Raw genomic sequence first — 18842 nt, 5'->3', positions numbered from 1 at the left:
TCAGTCGAACTTTAAGTTCCGTAGACACACACATTTGTCAACAATATATAAGAAACAAACATGATGACAAGGTTGATTCAAGAAAGTAACACTCAGTAGCAACAGAAAGCAGCGAGAGGTGATATTGTGCCATTCCTCTGTAAGTATATACACGGTCGTATCCTTCTGTTGATCATTTTCTACCTGTATGTATAAAAAGCTGCCAACACGTTTGTTTTATTTGAGCGGCAGGGCTATGAACAGTCCCACCACCCAAACCAACCAATTTTGTCACATGTCTGAGGTTTCACATTCAAAGATGCTCACTGACAGTTTCAGCTTCAGGTATTGCAATCATCTCCAAGCTCCTCTTTACGCTTCTGCCCTTACATGGGAGAGCCATAGTCAAGTTTATTCTTCTTCATTCCTTTCCGGAAAGCAAATAAAGATTCCCTTGTTCCAGAGTCAAGAGGACACAGACATGTCCAACTTCGACTTGGTCAAGCTCCCACTGGACTCAGGGGGATGTAGTGGAGAAGTTTGGACATATCCATTAATAAAGAGTGTGGAATATTTGAATTGCTGTCATACAAACCCTCTGGCACATGTGTCCAGCGACACCTGCAGCAGCTCTATCCATGACACATAGGACATGATCAGAGAGCTCCAAACTTACTTATGTTGAGTGCTTGTCTCAGGCATTTCTACTCTCCAAATCACATGAGGCATACAAAAGCAAACTGATATTCCAGAGGGCCAGGACAGAAGCTGGAGCTTTATCAGAAGGGTCTGCATCATGGTGAGTCAGAATCATTTCTGATCTCTAAAAACAGCGTACAAGGGGGCAAACTGTCTCACTTCCCCTCACCCACGTTGTTCCACTATTTGAACTGCCTTGCAGACACCTGGCACACATCCCACCTCTTTTTAAACAATGCAGGACACAGAATGTGTGCATATGACATACGCAGCCCTCAGGCCGATTTACAGTCACAAAGAACTGATACGAAATTAAGTAATCAGCTCCAATTGTACTTTGTTAACAACATCTAAATGTCACTCCTCTAAACAGTAGTGCTCTAGCAAAACCAGAAACATTAAAAAATAATCACAGAGTTTCAAAAGGTGTTGACCTGCATTCAAACAAGAAACACCAGGTATGAGAAACAGAAAGCATCCATCTCTGCCTCTTTCAGACACAAGCGCACACCTGCTTTGCTGCTGCTGACAGCAGATAGCTGCGGGGCTCTTCCTGAGAGACATCCTGCATACCACAAAATAGCTGTCGAATATGAACTTTGACCCCCTGCAGCTTTGATAGATTTGTCATTTCTCTCAGGCTTTTCCATCCATCATGCACACTCTTTCTAATGTTTAACTCATTTATATGAAGATCCCTTCAGGGAATTTCACTGCACCTCTGACACTGCTTTAACTGCAGTCAGGTGGAAACAGTGAATTTTTACACGGGACTAGTCCTAGCTGTAACCACCTAATTTCATTGAACACTTCTGGGTGCTCCTTACTTGTATGAAATGAGTGTGATTTCCTGACACGGTTGTAAAATGGATCTCACTCTGGTGTTTCCTCACCCCCAGGGGTGCAGAGAAGACTCAGGATAGCAGGTTTTTAAGAAATTATTTGGATTTGTATCAAGGAGAGAAACTGTAACTTTTTGATTGCTTCTGTCATAAGCAATTCAAGCAGTAAAAGCTCTCTTTATTCATTTAGGATGATGGTCAAGAGAGCTACTAAAATAAAACAAACTGTCGCCTGAGGCAGTTCCTGAAGTGGACTTGATCTGAGATTTTAAGGGAGATTGTGTTCTTTTCAGTCTTTAGGTAACACAAATTAATCAGCTACCAAACACTGCTGCCCTGCAGCATCTCCAGCACAATCAAAACCTAACAACTTAGAAAGCTTGTCAAATGAAAACTAATACAAATCTCCTATGCATCATCCCTTTCCTTAGACCAAAACACACAAACAAAAATAATTCAGATCAACGTGGCCATACCAAATTGCATAAATTCCAGCGGAAAAAAAAAAAATATGAAATCCTGGTTATTAATCCCATTTAAATTCCCCATATGGGAATTTTAAACCACATAAAAAGTGGCTTTTCCTGTTGCTGGAAAACAAAAGAAAGAAAAACATTACATGGGAATGTATACAGTAGACCCCTGCATACACTCATATAACTGCCATGGGTAGTCTTAAGGTAGGAGATGGCAATCTAGGGAATTTACTGCAGCTGATGGGTAACATTTTGAAGCCCCAGGTAGCATATAGGAAGATCTATGCTCCTCGATAATGCTCAACAACATTTTGAGGTTGTCAAAAGAGCCTTTTTGCAGAGGGTTCTTCATGCTGCTGCTATAGAAAAAGAGAGCATATCCAAGAGGTGGTGAATGCAGTAGCAAGAACAGCTCTCAGCTCTTTGATATGTAACCATAGGATGTTAGTATCTTGCACCCAGACCAATCTTGTTTTCTCCCTCAAGAAAAGGTAGTGAAGAGCAGTGGTTAAAAAAAATTTCCAGCTCCATGCTGAACTACATGCAAAAATAGGAAGAAACATCCCAACATTCCCTTTATTCTTTCAAGGAAAGACCAGGCTGTGTTGGTTCAGGGTTTTTTTGGGGTTTTTGGGATTTTTTTTCTTTAGGGCAGAAAGAATTTTGCACCATGAAAGGAAACACATACCACAGCCTGAGAACCCCAGCTTCAGGGCAATGATAAGGTTGAAACATTAAGCTCATACAAGTCAGGAAATACCAAGCAGATGACACTTGGCCCACTGCGCTATGCAGAACCCTTCGGCCAGCAGCATGACAAGACTAGGGAATAGACCCTTTTGCTCATTTCATCTTGTATTGTTGAATTGAGTGCTCCAATTCTTTACAAAAGGTAGATTAGTTTAAAAAAAAAAAAAAAAAAAAAAAGAAAGAAAAAATGAAAGAAAAATGAAGTAGCAGCCTGAATACTATGTAGAGGATGTAAAGAATCAGACTGCGGCCACAACTACTTGCCTGACATGATTTATATACCCTCTATTATCTGTGTTCAGCATCATCTGTAAACAAGTGTCATTCAAGATTTACTCTTATTTATTACTGAACCTGATAATGATGATATACCAAGAGGGTCAACCAAGAATGAGACTTTTGCCCAAAACATGGTACAAAGAGCTTACAGTCTACAAATAAGCAAGGCACATAAATACTGAAGAAGAAGATGTACTAAGGAAGGAAGATCAACTGTATGGGGAAGCAGAAGGCTGGAGAAAGATCTGCAGAGGCCAGAGACAGCCCAGTCAAAACATGAGTCACAAAGGAGGGCAACTTTGAGCTCCTCTGGCCTCGCCCCTACCATCAGTTTCTGCCAGCTGTTTTCTTTGGTTTTACCTCAACACTACATTTATTGTGAATCGGTGATTCTCTCACCAGTTAGCACAGCAGTGCTGTGTCTATCCTTCTGTGGAGTTTTCAGCAGCCACTGAGATGCAGAAAGCAATCTCTATCAGACATTCTTCCATCGTGGTGTCAGATCTGTCTTTGCCATCTAGTAGGAAATAACTCTGACTCTCTTATTGCCTTGGATCTCATCTGGTCTTGCATCCATAAACATACACAAACACAGACATTTCAGAAGAGCAGCACTGGCACTCATTCTGGACTAGAGAAAATTACTGCACTAGATGCAGACAAATAGGCATTTGAACTCTGCTTTTTGCCATTTTTCCTTGAGAAAGAAATCAATTATCAGTGCATTAATATTGCCTTGTGATTTTATTGCAAACTAATGGAAGTCCATCACCAAGCAATGACAGAACTTTTGCTCTGGGAGTCACTCAGCACCTGGAAAGGGGAAACTTAAACAGAAGAGCAATTTACCAAATGAACACTTCTTTCAAAAAATCTTTCCCTTCCTCTCAGAAACATAATTTATGGAACTTTTCAAGGAGGAAACAAAATGGAAAGATAAAACCTCCTGTTCAAAGTTCAAATTTGCCACGAAATCCACTTAGGCTGAAATCTATCAAAAATTTGACATGCTTGAAAACTGCCTTCCCAGGAGAGCACAGTTGGAAACATAATCCCATTAAATACAGTGTGGAAAATAAGTTGTCCACTTTGTTTTGTCTTTCTCACCAGAATTCATGTAATAAATGACACAAAAAGAAACAGTATGGATAAATGCAATGAAATGAACAGGTCATACACTTTCTGCAGGCTGAATCCCTCCTGGTGTCCCACAGTCAAGATCAGCTCATATGTTAGGCCATATTTTCCCTATAGTCCATACCAGCCTGCTCTGAGCTCTCACGAGTCTAATGGTTAGTTAATGTCATGGCAAGCCATGCCATTAAAGACATTTTCTTTTCACAGAACGGTATTCTACCTTCCAATAGTTGCTGTTGAGATTTGTTTCCCATTTCAGATTCGTGTTTCAGCAGGGACCGAGAAGACCGTGCTGCTCTTGTACCCCCTCCCGTGGTGGATCCCTGAAGTGTCGCAGAAGACAGGTGACCCCCCTGGCCCTGAGGATGCTGCGCAAGTGATGCCACAAGGCTGTATTTGCAACGGAATGGACAGGAGCAGAAAAGTAGAAAGACCTGTATAGACTCCCCTCTCTGATTTTTAATCTCACGTCTCTCAAGTCTTTGACGGCTGCCTCTCAAAAATATGAGATAATTTACTAAACCAATAAATGTATGGTCAAGTCAAAGCTTTCTTTAGTTTCTTTGTTGCTAGTCTGTTTCATTTCTGAATCCAGTTGCAGGGGCAAAGGCATCTTTAGAATCTATACTCTCTTCTGTTACAAGGTAGCTCACTTGGGACCAGGTTTTACTTACTTGATTTCATTTATTTGATAAAAATTTTTACTTCAAAAAAGTTATTTTTTCACTCTATCAGGCACATCAGTTCATAGGATGGCTACCCACCAGTCTTGAGTGGTGCTATACAGCACTACTGGCATAAAAAGGTGGCAAACAGTGACCAACCTTACAGAGCATAGGTCAGCTCCATTGGCACCCTTTTGGCTGCACTAAGTAGCATCAATGTTGATGCTGAAGCAAATAAGAACTAATTAAAACACTGTGATTAAATGCATTAAATAATTCTTCAGCTATGCAGATGAACATGAGGACAAATATGTTTACTGGAGCAACTGAACCAGACCTAGTTCGCAAGCCATGTTCAACATGTCCTTACAATACCTGCCTTTGATAATAGCACTCCGTTTATGACCATTAGGTTCACCTCGCCATGCCAAAAGGGAATCCAGGGTGTTTGGATGCCTATAGGAAGTCAAGACGAAGGCAAGTGCACTGCAGCCAACATGGCACGCATGTATCAGCCTCACAGCCTTATGCATGTATCAGCTCTCACATTTTAGTAACTCAGCCTTTCTGGTATGACACCAGTGCCATATTTCCACCTTGTATTCTCCATAAAGAGGCCCCAGACCCTAAACTTTACCATTAGCAGAAAGATGCCACTGTAAAGAGCAGCACCTAGCAAAAAAAAAAGGTCCTTTAGATTGCATGATTTAGATCCAAGGCAGATCACACACTTTGAGCTCTGTGATGCTTCAGGACACTTGATCTGGCTTAACATTTCTGTTCACATGGTCATGTTATGGTGAAAATATAGTTAAATGGTTTGTGTGTCCACCAAAATGTCACCCTCCTTTCTGGCCCTCCTTCAAAGTAGTAATGAGACTCAATGGCAGACCTTCACTCAGACTAAACTTCACCACTCCTCCACTTCATTCCAGCCAAGAGCAAGAGAAAGGTAATGAAACTGACCCATTGCCTTCCCTCCCTGACATCCACACATGCCTGCAGTCTGTAGGTTTTCTTTGTACTGCAGCTTGCTACAAGGACTATGGTGAGTCCATTCTGATTAGCATTAAAATGTTTCTTTATCTGACATTACTTTCACTTCAAAAAATGTATAGACCGCTCCTGACCATTTACACTGCTTGCTCAGTGACAGTATCTTGCTTTAATACTGAACAAAGGTCAGAATATAGATAAACTTATGATAAATCTAGCCTGAACAAAACACTGTGAGCATTTTACAGCAGGAGTTGTATCCTAAAAATCTGTAAAACACAGCATCCAGCCATGGCATGAATAAAAAGAGCATTCCAGAGCAATGGAGTTTTTCTTTGTTTTAAGTACACTTCAGGTGCTCTAAGACAGACAGTCAAAGATTTATAGCATATGCATAACAGCTAGTTTGTATACAGTTTAAAAACAAACACCTAAAGGACAGGAAAGTATACTACTACATCCTCAAAACGAATCTAAGGTAACACAGAAGTAAAAAAGATCTTTACTCAGTGACCCAGAAGATGACAGAACAAGCAGCTTAAAGTAAACGAAAGAAAACAAAATCCTAGGTATGAGGCAAACATTCTTGAGCAAGTTTTCTAGCAGCACACTGAGCAAGCCAGGAAGAGAGCTGGAAAGGATCGCCTTCAGGAAATGTTTTCTCTTTCCATCCCAACAAGAATTCTAGGATGTATTCTCTATCAGCCTGGTTTCTCAGCAGCTGATGAAATACTTAGTGACCATTTTTAAAAGCTAATAAATTGGAAAGGGGAGGAAAAAAAAAAAAACACTGAAGGGCAGTTACTAACTCACCAATGTAATTTCTTCTGCAAGAACTAGGTAAAGTTTGTGTTTAGGGGACTGACTCCACACAAACTTTAATTCACGAGTTCTGTGGTTAAGACGTGACACTACGTTAACTTTGCTTCTTTGAAGACCACTCATAATTTGCTAAAGTCATATTAAGAAACCCTCTGCTGCTAAGTGTTACCCCATCAATCTAATACCAAGCCATACACTTTTGGGTAGCTTTCACTTCTCCATAACCAGTTTGTGTCCTTGTATCTCATGCAAACCATTGCTCCACACCAATGGCTACAATCCAGACCAATTCCCTATGTAATGGGGCAACTAGGCAAAGATTTGAAAAGTGATGGAAAAAAAAGCTATACCTGCTCTTCTCTGCTCAGTTCTTTGCTTATGGCAAATTTCTTGCTGCATCTTAAGTTATCCTTCCTTTTCAATCAGCATAAACTATTCTATGTAATATTACAATTGCAAACTTCAAGTTTTTTCCTGAAGCATTTCTTCTTTTCAGGTTCATGGCTAGTGCTGCACTGGAAACTGTTTTATCTATCACTGTAAAAAAACATGAAGGCAGTGATTATCAATTAACAACCAGAAGTGGCTAGAGAAACATCAACAGAAGCATATCCCATTAGACTACATGGGGCCATAGAGACCAAAATGATTGGCAACGCCAGGATTTTGTTGTAGAAGACAGTAGAGGGGCAGAGGAGGGTAGGGCATAATTCACACAGTGAAAAACCATTTTGGCTATGAAGAAAGCATTCCAACTCTTCACCGTGAAATGATCTTCATCGTGAATCTTTCATCAGAACATTTTAAAGTCTACCTCAAAACACAATATTGAATCAACCAGAAAATTATGAAGCATTTGGGGTTTGATCCTAAAGGAAATACTAAAAGTTTGGAACCCCCTGAATCCTTTGCAAAATGTAACCTCCATTCATCCTGCAGCTTCCCCAAGAACGTATGCATTTGTTCAGATACAAAATGCCATTCTTAAACCAAACTCAGACCTTCATTTGCCGTTCAAAAATAGGCCTTTGATCGCAACTCTTTCTTACTCAGTTTTTAATTTTCAGGCGCCTCTGCACTTCCTAGTCTCAGGCCTGACAGGAAATGGAAGTACCAAAATACCATGAAAATGGCTGTGCCTGTGGTGAGGCTGGTCTGGCCGAAGAAATGGAAACACTAGCAAAGTCCTGAGTGAGCCAGGTCTTGAAAAGATTTGTAGCCCAACTTCCAAATGAACAGGGTTCAGATAGGTTTTGGATAGCAGCTAAACTTTTGGAGGCTTCTCAAAATGAACCAAACCTTGAGGTTTACCAGCTCTCAAGGAATACATACAGCTGTTCCTCGAGGTATTCAGTGGGCAATAGGGGATGGATGAAATCACCACAACTGGCCAAAATACGCACAATCTACACTTTTGTTTGTTTCCGCTGTCCTTCTCTTGCCTCCCCACCCACGTTCATTTCTCCTATTGAATTCCAGTTTTAAAATCTTATGGTTGTGCAGTCAACCTGCCATCCCCATTACGTCTTTCACATTATAAGGTACAGTTTATGTTGGCTGCATGCAGAAAAATTGCTTCTAACCCCTGATCAAAAGATTTGCTGACTCTTTCAATAATAACTCTCCCAGGTTTTGTTTTTGTTTTTTTTTAGTGGGAAGTGCATTGCGAGTTTATTGGAAGGAAGCATTGTTGAAAGTGTTTTATTTTCGGAGCTGATGTACCCTTGATTTTACCAATGCCCATTTGCAGTAACAATGCTGGTAGGATCTGGAGCCACTTACAGGTTTATTTATGGTCTTGGTTTTTCAGTCACAATTAGAGTAACTTTTTCAAATGTTTGTGTTTGCAGACGCCATCCAAATAGGTCCTTAACTTGGAAAGCTTTGATTGTGTTTAGCTTCGCTTTACTGAACTACCTTAGTGGTCCGTCTTATATTGGTGAGTGCTGTGGAAGCTATCCAGTGCATTAAATGCTATTGAATACTCACAAAGCCTGTGCCAAGGGAGAAAAAGGAAACAATTGTTCCCTGAAATTTTCAGTCTCTGATGAAAAGAACTTTAAACAGGCAGAGGTGTTCATTTCAAGAAGTGTTTTCAAGCGAACTTTCTTCCTTTGTTAGATCTAGGATGAAAATTGTATTGAGAAGGACAAGGCTTTGAAAGAATAAAATTAGATAGTTTGTAGATTAAGTCACCAAGATTTTAAAATAAGCAGCACTACTGTGTGTACGAGTACATGCACACACACAACACTGCAACTGAGATACAAGATAAGCTGATGGTTCCAAAAATACAGCATAAACAAAGTGTGTTGGTAAGTGAAATGATCATAAACTTACTTATTTGAACAACAAAATGGGCTTTCTTTAAAACACTGTGTTTCAAAACAAAAGTATGTGTATCTTCAAGATATGACTATTCCCCTAATACGTCAATAAGGCTCAGCTCTCCTCGGTTTCACACATCCAGAAATAAACTGTGCATCTAACAGATCAGAATAAAATTCAGCATTGCACATTCTAACACTTTACAAGTATTGCAGACTGTTACCTGCCTTTCCATAAACAAGGCAAAAGGACAGGCTACTTAAGGTATTTTTTTGAATGTAAGAATGTTTTACGTTAGTATTTGACACAAGAGGAGGAAAAACCAGGAGCAGCCAAATTGGCTAGAGTCCCTCCAGATCTTACCGTTTCTTATGAGACTGCTCTCAGCCTACCTTCCCGGAATGAAAGCCATTGTTCTGTTGCCAATGTTTGTTTATTTGAAATAACAATAAATATAATACTAAGTAATACTCTTTGGCTCTATCTTTGTAACTGTGGCTCAGTTAGCAATTCAGAAGTGGAATACTGTGTTTCCCCTCACTTTGCTTATCATTGCAATATGCTCCTACCCAGAAGATCAGAGTCTAGGAGCAACTTTAGCAAAGAGTATTTTCTGATGACAAGAGGCCAAGACTGGTACAAACTCAAAGTCGCGTTGGTCTATCTCTAACCGAGTGAACCCATAAGAACTTCTAAACTCGTAGACCCTGATGCACATCCTGGCTCCAAAATGAGGATTTAGGTGTGAATCAGCCCACCCCTCATGTTCCTTCTCTACCCTGGCACATAGAGAGGGACCCAAGTGAGTGCTGACTGGGTCTACAGTTTGAGCAGAGAAAGAACTGTTACAACACTCATACACTGACTTTAGACATAGCTGTAAAGACAGGGGGACCAGATCTAGACTGCCTGGTGCATCAGAACTGTTTGCTGACTACTCTGATGAATCCACCTGCCTTAAATTGTCCTGATGGCTATCATCAAGGTTATAGGAAGCTATATGCTCATCAGTCCCTGAAGACCTGAAGTCACAAGTTAGGCAATCAGGAATCTCTTGGAGGTGTTATTTGTATGAAAATTAATGTCTTGCTAGTGGACTACTGCAAAACTTCCAGTATCTGACAATCACGTATTTACCTGAAATACAGACATGGGTGGCTGTTCTGAGCATTTCTGCCCCAGTGAAATGCAAAAATATTATTCCTGACAAAACAGGGGTACAGCTCTGTAAACTACTGAAAGTCTTCTCCAGAAGTTACATGTCATGGTTTACAACACTGAGAGGGCGTACTGGCAGAGAAGGGGAACTGAGTGAGTGGCTGCATGGTGCTTAGTTCCCAGCTAGGGTTAAACCATGGCAAATTCTTGCTCTGTTTCTGGAATCAGCAAGGACATAAACGTTGAAACAGCACAGAAATCTGTTCAGACAGATGAAAATATGCATAAAGACACACTGACACCCTGCTCCCTCCCCAGCCATCATGCAGTTTATCACTTAGAACCCAGAGCTGTTCAACACCCAGGCAAGGAAAAAAACCTGATTCATCCAGTCATCTTTTGGAAGATGACCTTAACTTTAGAGACACTTTTGCTAGAGGAAACTAAATTTATTATTGTGTCATCACTAAGGTTCATCTTGTAGCAGATTTACCACTGCAGTTAAGGAGACTGTGCCCCTGGTATTTCCACCATTAGGCAAACAAGCTGCCCATACTCATGACAGTGCGATACCATCAGGGATGTGCTCACCCTCCTCATATCATCCTGCAGTTTTCATGAAACTTGGGCCCACAGTGAAACATGCTTTGTCGCCATGGCCTCTAGTTATTTGTGAAAATACCAGTCTTTCTCTGTTATTCTTCTTACCACAGATAAAACCAAAATCTTTATCTGTTGTGCAGAAAAGAATGGTAATTCTCCGTCACCATACACTGGCACAGCAGGTGATAAAAGTCATAGTTTCTTGGTCTTTCTACACAGCCTTGGCTTATTTTTCCTTAGAATTATACAGATACTATCCATGAATATTAAGAAAGGCATATGCAGGAAGGGGTTATGCAGTCTGTGAGCTGTAAGCAAAATGACTGCAGGAGTAAAGGGTGCTTTACTGCTGTGGTATTTGTTGCTGTAATAGCATTGCTTTTTTGTTGTTGTTGTTTAAACAAGGAAGTAGACAAACAGGAGAAATAAACCTGCCTCATGCAAAGTTTAGTCTTGCCGGAAGATGAAAAATGTGTGTGCCTATGAGTGTAGTGTATGTGTGCTGTTTTCTTCCTGCGGGTGTCTGTTCATTATCCAATTTATGGCAGCATTTCTGATGTCGGCTAGTATTCATGCAGGCTAGCCATCTCTGAAAGAAGAGTGCAGGCAGCAGAAAAACAGGAGAACCTAGAGTTCTTTACTAACAAAGTTAGCTACCCCAATCTTAATTCAGCCCAAAAGCATAACATCTCCAAAGCCATCACCTTTTTGGTAGCAGGAGGAGAATACACTAGGATTCACTTTTCTGGGCATGGTTCATAAAGATGCGCACTACTACACAGTACAGAGATGAACAACACACACTCTGAATGGGTGAAAGAGGTAACAGAGGGACTTCAGACATCTCTCAGCTTACACCAAAGTCATTTACATCTGAACAAGTCTATGACATATATTTTTTAAAGAGTTTGAGTAACTGCCCTTGGCCAGATTTTTCTTGCTTTTTGTGAGGCAGGTAACCACCTGCCAAATGACAGATTCAGCAGTGATTTATATACATCTGTTAAAAGACTTTGGCATCATTTGGGTCATGGAACATTTAAAGAAGTTAAAACAGTCACAATCAGTCTTATTTCACACTTGGACAAATTAAGTTTTGGTAGCATTTCCAGTTTACTTCCACACTGATATTTGGAACTTTTTAATGGGCAGAAGAAAGAATATAACATATAATGTCTTGTGAATGCTGCTTGCACATTTGAGAAAGTGAGATTGGAATTAAATCGCAATGTTAACCTGTTAACTATAATAGTACATATCACCTGACAGCCTAAGGGTACGTCAAATGAGGTGCTTAAAGAGATGAGCATCACTTGACTCCATCTGTCCCACACTTTCAAATGCCACAGAAAACAAAATTCATGGAGCAAATTCATTCCTTCAAGGTTTCAGTTAGCAGCTTCGAATCTACAAATCGTTTTTCCAAAAAAAATTAGACAAGGAGCAAAACTTTTTCTCAAGAATTTCAGGTACGATCAGCTCAGCCATCCCCCACTGCCATGTGTCCTTGAGCTTTCCCTATACCCCTTTACCCAAAAAGGAAAAAAAAAAAAAAAAATAAAAAAATAAAAAAAAAAAAAAAAACCACCTTTCAGTATTTTACAGAAGTTTTATGAAAGACAAAAATAGGGTCTATTTCACTTTGCAACTGCCTGTAACTTTAACATAATAAACTCCAAAGGGCAGAGCCTTCACCAAAACACTTAAAAACAGCTTGAAAGACGTACTAGCTGTCCGTTATGTTTACTCAAGCACTTGTTTAAAAACACATTTAAGGAAAATGTTTTTATTTCTACAGATTGCATTAATTATAGCTTTGCAAACACTGCAAGCTCTACAAGAAGACTGAACCGAGCTATTAGCTGCAAACCTCAAGTCTTGGCTACAGAAGTGCTTATGGCTTATTTAGCAAGCCTAATGAATTGGCTCACCCATCTCTAAGCAGAGTTCCATGTTTAGCACCACGGAGCCTGGAATAGCCAAAGAGGCTTGTTTCACTTTGCTTTATAATTAAAAATAAAGCCAAATCGGTCAACCCAAGACGGTCCAAAAGCAGACCTCACTGCAGCAGTATTCCGCTTAGGGAAAATAAAAGCACTAACGCGGACATTAACATTGGCCCGAAGCTCTGCGGAGACCCACAGTAAACTTCCACTTAGCTGCCATGGGCCGTGTGCTCCCCGGGACAGACGCGCAGGGGCGGCGATGCCAGCCGCTCTCCGCGCCCCGCGGTGCGGGACAAGCTGCTGCAGGGCTTCCCGCCGGGCTGCGAGCTCCGTTCTCTGCCTGTCTCCCGGCAGCCAAGGTCCGCACGCCGCGCAGGGAAACGCACCGGGCCCCTCAGGTGCGCCCCGGGGGCACAGCGCCCGGAGGCGGAGGGGGCTTACCGTGAGGGCGGAGAGCTTCTGGGCCGGCACTGCGGGCAGCAGCTCCGGCAGCAGCAGCAACAGTGGCACCCACATCCTGAGGCAGCGCCCGGTGGGCACGGAGCGGCTCCGGGAAGCGGAGGAGGGGGACTCTCCTTGGGGTGTCGCTCCCCCTCCCCGACGCCTACTCTGGCTCCTTTTCAATCGCTCCGGCTGGGAGGTCCCAGCTGAGGTCTTCTATTTTCTTTTTCCCCACCGCAGCCCTTGTAATCTGGGGACGGGTGTATAGCAGGGAGGCTGCAGTTTCTCCCTCTCTCCGTGTCCCTCCCTCGCTACTCAAGAGCCAGCCCCGGCTCGGAGATGCTCCCGAGCCTCAGCTTCTCCCCTTTCGCCGTCTCGCCGCACAGGCACTGCCGCGGGGATCCGCCGGACCCCGCCGCCTCCCTCGGGGCTCCGCACCTCCCTCCGCCTCACACGGGCTGCTGCCTAGCCCTGGGAATCGCTGTCTTTCCCTTGCCGCTTCGCCTCTCCGGTGGCGGGAGAAGCGGGAGGAAAAGATTGGGACGGGAAGGGAGAATCCTCTCACTCTACCCCTCCAGTATCCGCGCCGGCGGGAGCCCGCAGGAAGGCACTGCCGCAGCTGCGGAGGCTGGCGGTGTGCGACCTCACAGAGCCGCTCTTCCCCTTTTCCTCTTATCCTCCCCCCTCCCCAGCCCGGCCTCCGCTTTCTCCTCCCAGACCCACAGGTCCCCGACGATTAACCCTCCCCGGTGCTCCCGGGGGGGGGGCCGGTTTGCTCCCCCCGCAGAGTTCATTCCCCCCACGCCTCCTGCTGAATCAACATGTGCAGATACTGACAGCCCCTGGCTAGCGGGGGAGGCGATGGAAAGCGCCCCTATGCACCCCGACACACTCCCGGTGAGCCCCGACCGTGGCACAGCCGCCCGGCCGCTGCGCCCCGCCGGTGCACCGTCGGGGTAGGGAGAGAGGAGCACGGACAGAGGCATCCAGGTTTCTGGTGGGGCAAAAACCGAAGAGCAGCGCTCTTGAGGAGCAGGGGCCGACAGCGGGGCATCGCAGAGGGCTGCCAGGTCTACTGGCTCGGCAGGAGCGGGCATTCTGCCCCTGCCCGGAGCAGAGTACACCGGAGAGATGCATGTCGCAGCAGGGCTGCCGCTACACGTGCAGTAAATGCTAGGTGAAACCTTCCGACGTTTTTTGCGCTTTTCCCACTTATCTTTTAGGAGCCAAATAGAGGTGGATTACTCCTACTGAGAACCGCCAGAGGATTTCTTCCCCTCGGCTGCCTGAAAACAACCCTTCTGCAATTTTGTCAAAGGAAGAGTTCCCCGTTCCTCCCCTGAGACCCGCGACTCTCTGCCAGCCTGCAGAGGTAGTTCCCCACGGTTCAGCGGTGATACCAGGGAGTCTGAAGGTATCAGGACTGGATTTGCTCTTAGGCGGCACGCATTTGTGGGAGAGGACCGGGGTGTGAAAGCTCTTTAGGGAGGCTGCGAAGTGGCATGCTCCCAGCACAGAGGGGACAGACAGTTTCCCCAGGGGTCCAGATCTGACCTTGCAGGCTTGTCACAGCCCGGCAGTCGCACGCCTCAGTCGCTCGGGATGGAGTGCACTCTTCGGAGCAGCAGCTGCGTGCACTGTGAAGCAAGGCAGAGAGAAGTAGATCTTAATTTCAGGCAAGACTCTGTGTGCCTTACTTGAGGCATCTAGTGCTGGTTTTTCCAGACCCTACGATGTTTGAGGCATACAGCCAACAAAATAATCACAGCTTCAGATCTCCAGTGAGCACCCAGAGACATAAGAATTTGGAAAGCCCCCCTTACAAAAAGTTTGGGTTTGAACAACTCAATTATTTACACAAATTATGTGCCTGAGTGTGTTTGCATGGCCAGTAATATCTCCTGAGCTTTTTAAATAGGAGAAAGCAAAGAAAGCTATGATGTAACTGCCCAGCTCAGAGCATGTTTGAGACCCTTCACTGCACGACACAGACCTCTTCCATCACTCTCAAACTAGCTGTGTCTCACACAGAGGTAACAAATTACCACTTGCTGCAGTAGGCAGTGCAGAACATTTTGCCACTGTGGGCTTCACAGCCCTTTTCTCTCAGCTGGGATGTGGTGAGACTTGGCAATGTTGATGTCTGTCAGAGACAGAAGGAGCTTTTTTTCTTGTGACCATGACTCCAGCCTCTTTCATACCTCATGATTACTCTCCATATGCACTTAGTCCTGTTTTCCCCTTATCAAACCTGCCATTCCCATTGCCTTGACCATTGAGTCAGTATCACCTCTCCAGAATTGTCTTCACAGTCCACTTCCATCTCCTGTCCCAGTCTGCTTCCCAGTTCAGGCCTAGGTGCTCTTCATCACCAAGCAGCCTATAGATCTATGCCTACTTTCCGTTCTGCCGCACTCTTTGTAGCTTGCTACTCCCACAGCCCCTTCGCCTTAAGCTCAGTGTTCTCCTGTGCACTGCCAGTGTGAAGCTGGCAAAGGGGATTCACAGCAAACAGTCCCATTGTTCTCAGTCTGTAGGTCTGTCAGGACCTACTAAAAAGCACAGCAGCTCAGATTTGACATTTCAGGAAAAAAATCCTTGCTCAGAACAGATGAGAAATCTAACAAAAACAAGCTGCAGGTTTTTGAGGGTTTAGAACTTAGTCAAATTTGAGTGGATTTCCACAGAGCTGGCAACAGCCAAAAGGCCAGAACTCTGCAAAAAGGGAATGCTAGGATCCAGAACTAGTGGCATCATGGCTTTAAAATAAAGATGCCTTGCCAAAATATACACTATTACTTTGTCTACTGTCATTCCCCCAGCTTTTTTCTTAAAAGTTTTGACTGTACAGCTTAACATTTCTTCTTCCCTTTCTTTGCCCCTCATACCAGAAGATAATGAAGCTTAAACTAAACTAAGCATTTTTAAAGGAAAATGTGAGACCAAATGATAAAAATCTGGCAAAGTTTAAGCAACTGAAAACAGTGGTTTATAATGTAAAAAGACAGAGTGATTTTAACAGGCAGAGCTTCTAGGCAGCACCATGGTGGTAAGAAACTAGCCTCCAAGGACTTCTAGTCTAATTAGATAAGGAACATAAAAAAGAAATAAATGTTTTTCCTCATTACATCTGGGGAAGGACTATGAGAGTCACATCAGTGACTTCCTTACATGCGTTAATATCCCATTTAAAAAAAGAGACAGATTTCCAGAGAGCCCATGGGTCCATTCACAATACATGGTTAGTGTCCCCTCTGCATAGATGGCACTCAAGAAAAATTTTGGGTTGCATCACTTGCTGTAGTTCATCAATGGTGGGTGTATCCTGAGCACATCTCCCAGCTGCTATGGCCAGATGTGTTCTGGGTCATGTTGGGGTCAATTTTGACTTAGCTGCCACTTCACACCAGGACCATGTCCAGACTTGATCTGTGCTACATTAGGAATTGTTCCCAAGTTTCCTGAGGTACTACACTGCTGCTGTCATTATGAGGCCCATGCTTTCTCCTCTTCCTCCAAGTCTTTGTAGAACTGTTGTAGAAAGCATCTCAGATTGCTCAAATGAGTGAGCTTCATGGAGAAATCCTGTACAGTTTAACAGCAGTGAATCCAAATATAAAGGAAATATTTTGGTAGCATTTACTAGGGCGTGAGTGCTTTCTTTTCATGCCTTCACTAATGTTAGAAAAAGCAAAAGGGAATTATCTCTTTGCTATAGAATTGTGCAGGCTGCTTTAAAACCCTGTGAGCAGTTGACCATCCTGGCACTGCATTCAACAAGACTGTTCCAATAAGGATCTTGAAAATTCTGTCAGAATTATCTGGGTTTTAACTACCAAGGCTACAAAAAAGGAAATCTCTTAGGTTCCAGTGTACTACTGGAACCACAGGGGTGGACCACTACTTGGCTGGGGAAACGTTCAGGAGTTTGTTTCTTGTAGTGGGATCAGGTGTTGTCTGGCAGAGGATAATGCAGTTCTTAGAAGGAGCTTCTTTCTCTCCTATGGATTTCTGGCACCCTCCTTCAAAGAATTACTGAGCAACCCTGTGCTCTCACCTGCTTTTCAAGGTTGCTGTTTCTCAAGCTGCAAATGCATTCTGCAGCTTGGCTTGCGATATATGAAATGCTTGATTAATTTTTAAAATTTGGAAAAATAATGGGAAATAATATTCAAGGTTAGGCAAACAGTTCTTGCAATACTTAGAGAATATATAGGCACTTACAAACATGCAAGCAAGTAGAGAACAGTTATTTCTATGCTGTGTGGCTAAAGCCCATCTTTCTCTCCTATGTTTTTACATTACTGAGCATCATGAATTCCTGGTCCATGACAGAGACCACTTGAGCATGTAGCAAATAGTAATAAAATAGAAGTAGTTGTTTGTTGTTTTGTTTGTTTCTTTTTTTTTCTTGTAAAACATTATAACTTAGCTTCTTATAAACAAAGACACTAAATCAAAGCCAAATGACATCAATGGAGAGTCCCCCAGTCTGTGAATACCAACACTCAAAGCTCACAAGCAGCAAGAAGATGGAGTCCAAGAGATAAGGAGTTTGTGGGACTTCCTAAGCAAAAATTTAAAAAATTACCCATTCATTTAATTACTTTTTTTAAGCAGGAAATGGTCTGTAAACTTCTTTAAGAAGCACTTGTTTTAACATAGCTATGAGCAAGCAGCTGATGATGACTGAGCTGTGCTCTGTGCCATGTGAAATGTGGGGTGAAATTTTAAAGTGTTTATGGGAACAGCAGCTGAGATCCTATTTTCTGAGAGCTACACATCCCTCATTCCAAAACACCAAGGTCCACCTGTTATTTGTTCTTTAAAAATCAAGTCATCAAACTGGCCTTTTAGAAAGGGTACAGAATGTGGAAATCAAGTGAACATTGTGGAGGAACAGGCCTGTGTGTGGCTAGTTGTCCTTGGGAAAATGGAAATGAATCATCCTTCAGTTAGACTTTCGAGTTTCAGCATGTTGCACTTTTCATTATTAGATTACTGTGTGGAGTTTTATCACACTTTAATGAGTGGTCAGTGTGAGGAAGAGGACATAATGCTTCAGGGCAACAACAACAACTTGCTTTGCATCTTGCAGGGTGAGTGCAGTGCTAGTACCTTTCCAATCTGTCAGAGACACAGTTCTGCTATACTCTCCCCATCACCCAGCTCCAGTAAACTCTACACTTCTCAGAAGGCTGCTTGTTGCAACACAGAGAAAAGCATTGCTTCTCACTCACTCACCTTGTCCTAAATCACCCTCCGGGATAGTCATGACTGTGGCCATAGGCACTCCTTCGTCCAAGTGCAGAACTTAAGGATGGTGTGGTTGGGATAAGGACCAAACCCTGAAAAACCAGCTGGCTCCTGGAGTTAAAGGAGCACCTGGGATGTCAAGAAGAATGTGAGTACTAGTAGAGGGAGGAAAGAAAAAAAAAGAGGAAAAAATATATCCTTTTGGTAATGCTGTTCACAAACTCAATCTGCTGCTGATCATCTAGAAACATCCGCAGCATTCTGCACAGTTCTCAGAGCCTTGGAAACAAACCATAATGTTGTTTGGAAACAAACCAGAAGGTGGAAGCCATAAAATAGCCTCAAAATCACTGGGCATAAAAGCAGAACGTGCTTATCTCATGTTATTACTTTTCCCTTTCCTTGGCCAGACTTCTTTTGCTATCACTACCTGTTTGCTATATCATGTTCCAGAGGAAGCCCTTT

The 18842-nt window shown here is 43.1% G+C and overlaps 1 protein-coding gene across 4 annotated transcripts in view; it reads right to left on the bottom strand.

The window, feature by feature from the left end:
- SMOC2 (SPARC related modular calcium binding 2) overlaps positions 1-13800 on the bottom strand; it is a 139943-nt gene extending 126143 nt beyond the window's left edge. Inside the window, exon 1 of one of the 4 annotated variants that reach the window (XM_061378813.1) lies at positions 13122-13800. In XM_061378813.1, coding sequence (XP_061234797.1) covers positions 13122-13196 — 75 coding nt within the window. In that variant the 5' untranslated portion in view covers positions 13197-13800. The remainder of the gene's footprint in view (positions 1-13121) is intronic. The other 3 variants (XM_061378812.1, XM_061378811.1, XM_061378814.1) reach the window with 3 other exon arrangements.
- Between the last annotated feature and the right edge of the window lie 5042 nt (positions 13801-18842).

Source organism: Neopsephotus bourkii, unplaced genomic scaffold (assembly GCF_033783945.1).
Source record: "Neopsephotus bourkii isolate Nb327-2 ecotype Australia unplaced genomic scaffold, CSIRO-AGI_Nbou_v1 NB_1767, whole genome shotgun sequence".
Lineage (NCBI taxonomy): Eukaryota > Metazoa > Chordata > Aves > Psittaciformes > Psittacidae > Neopsephotus > Neopsephotus bourkii.
The sequence above is the reverse complement of the archived record's forward strand: the minus strand, read 5'-3'. Positions and strand labels throughout refer to the sequence as shown.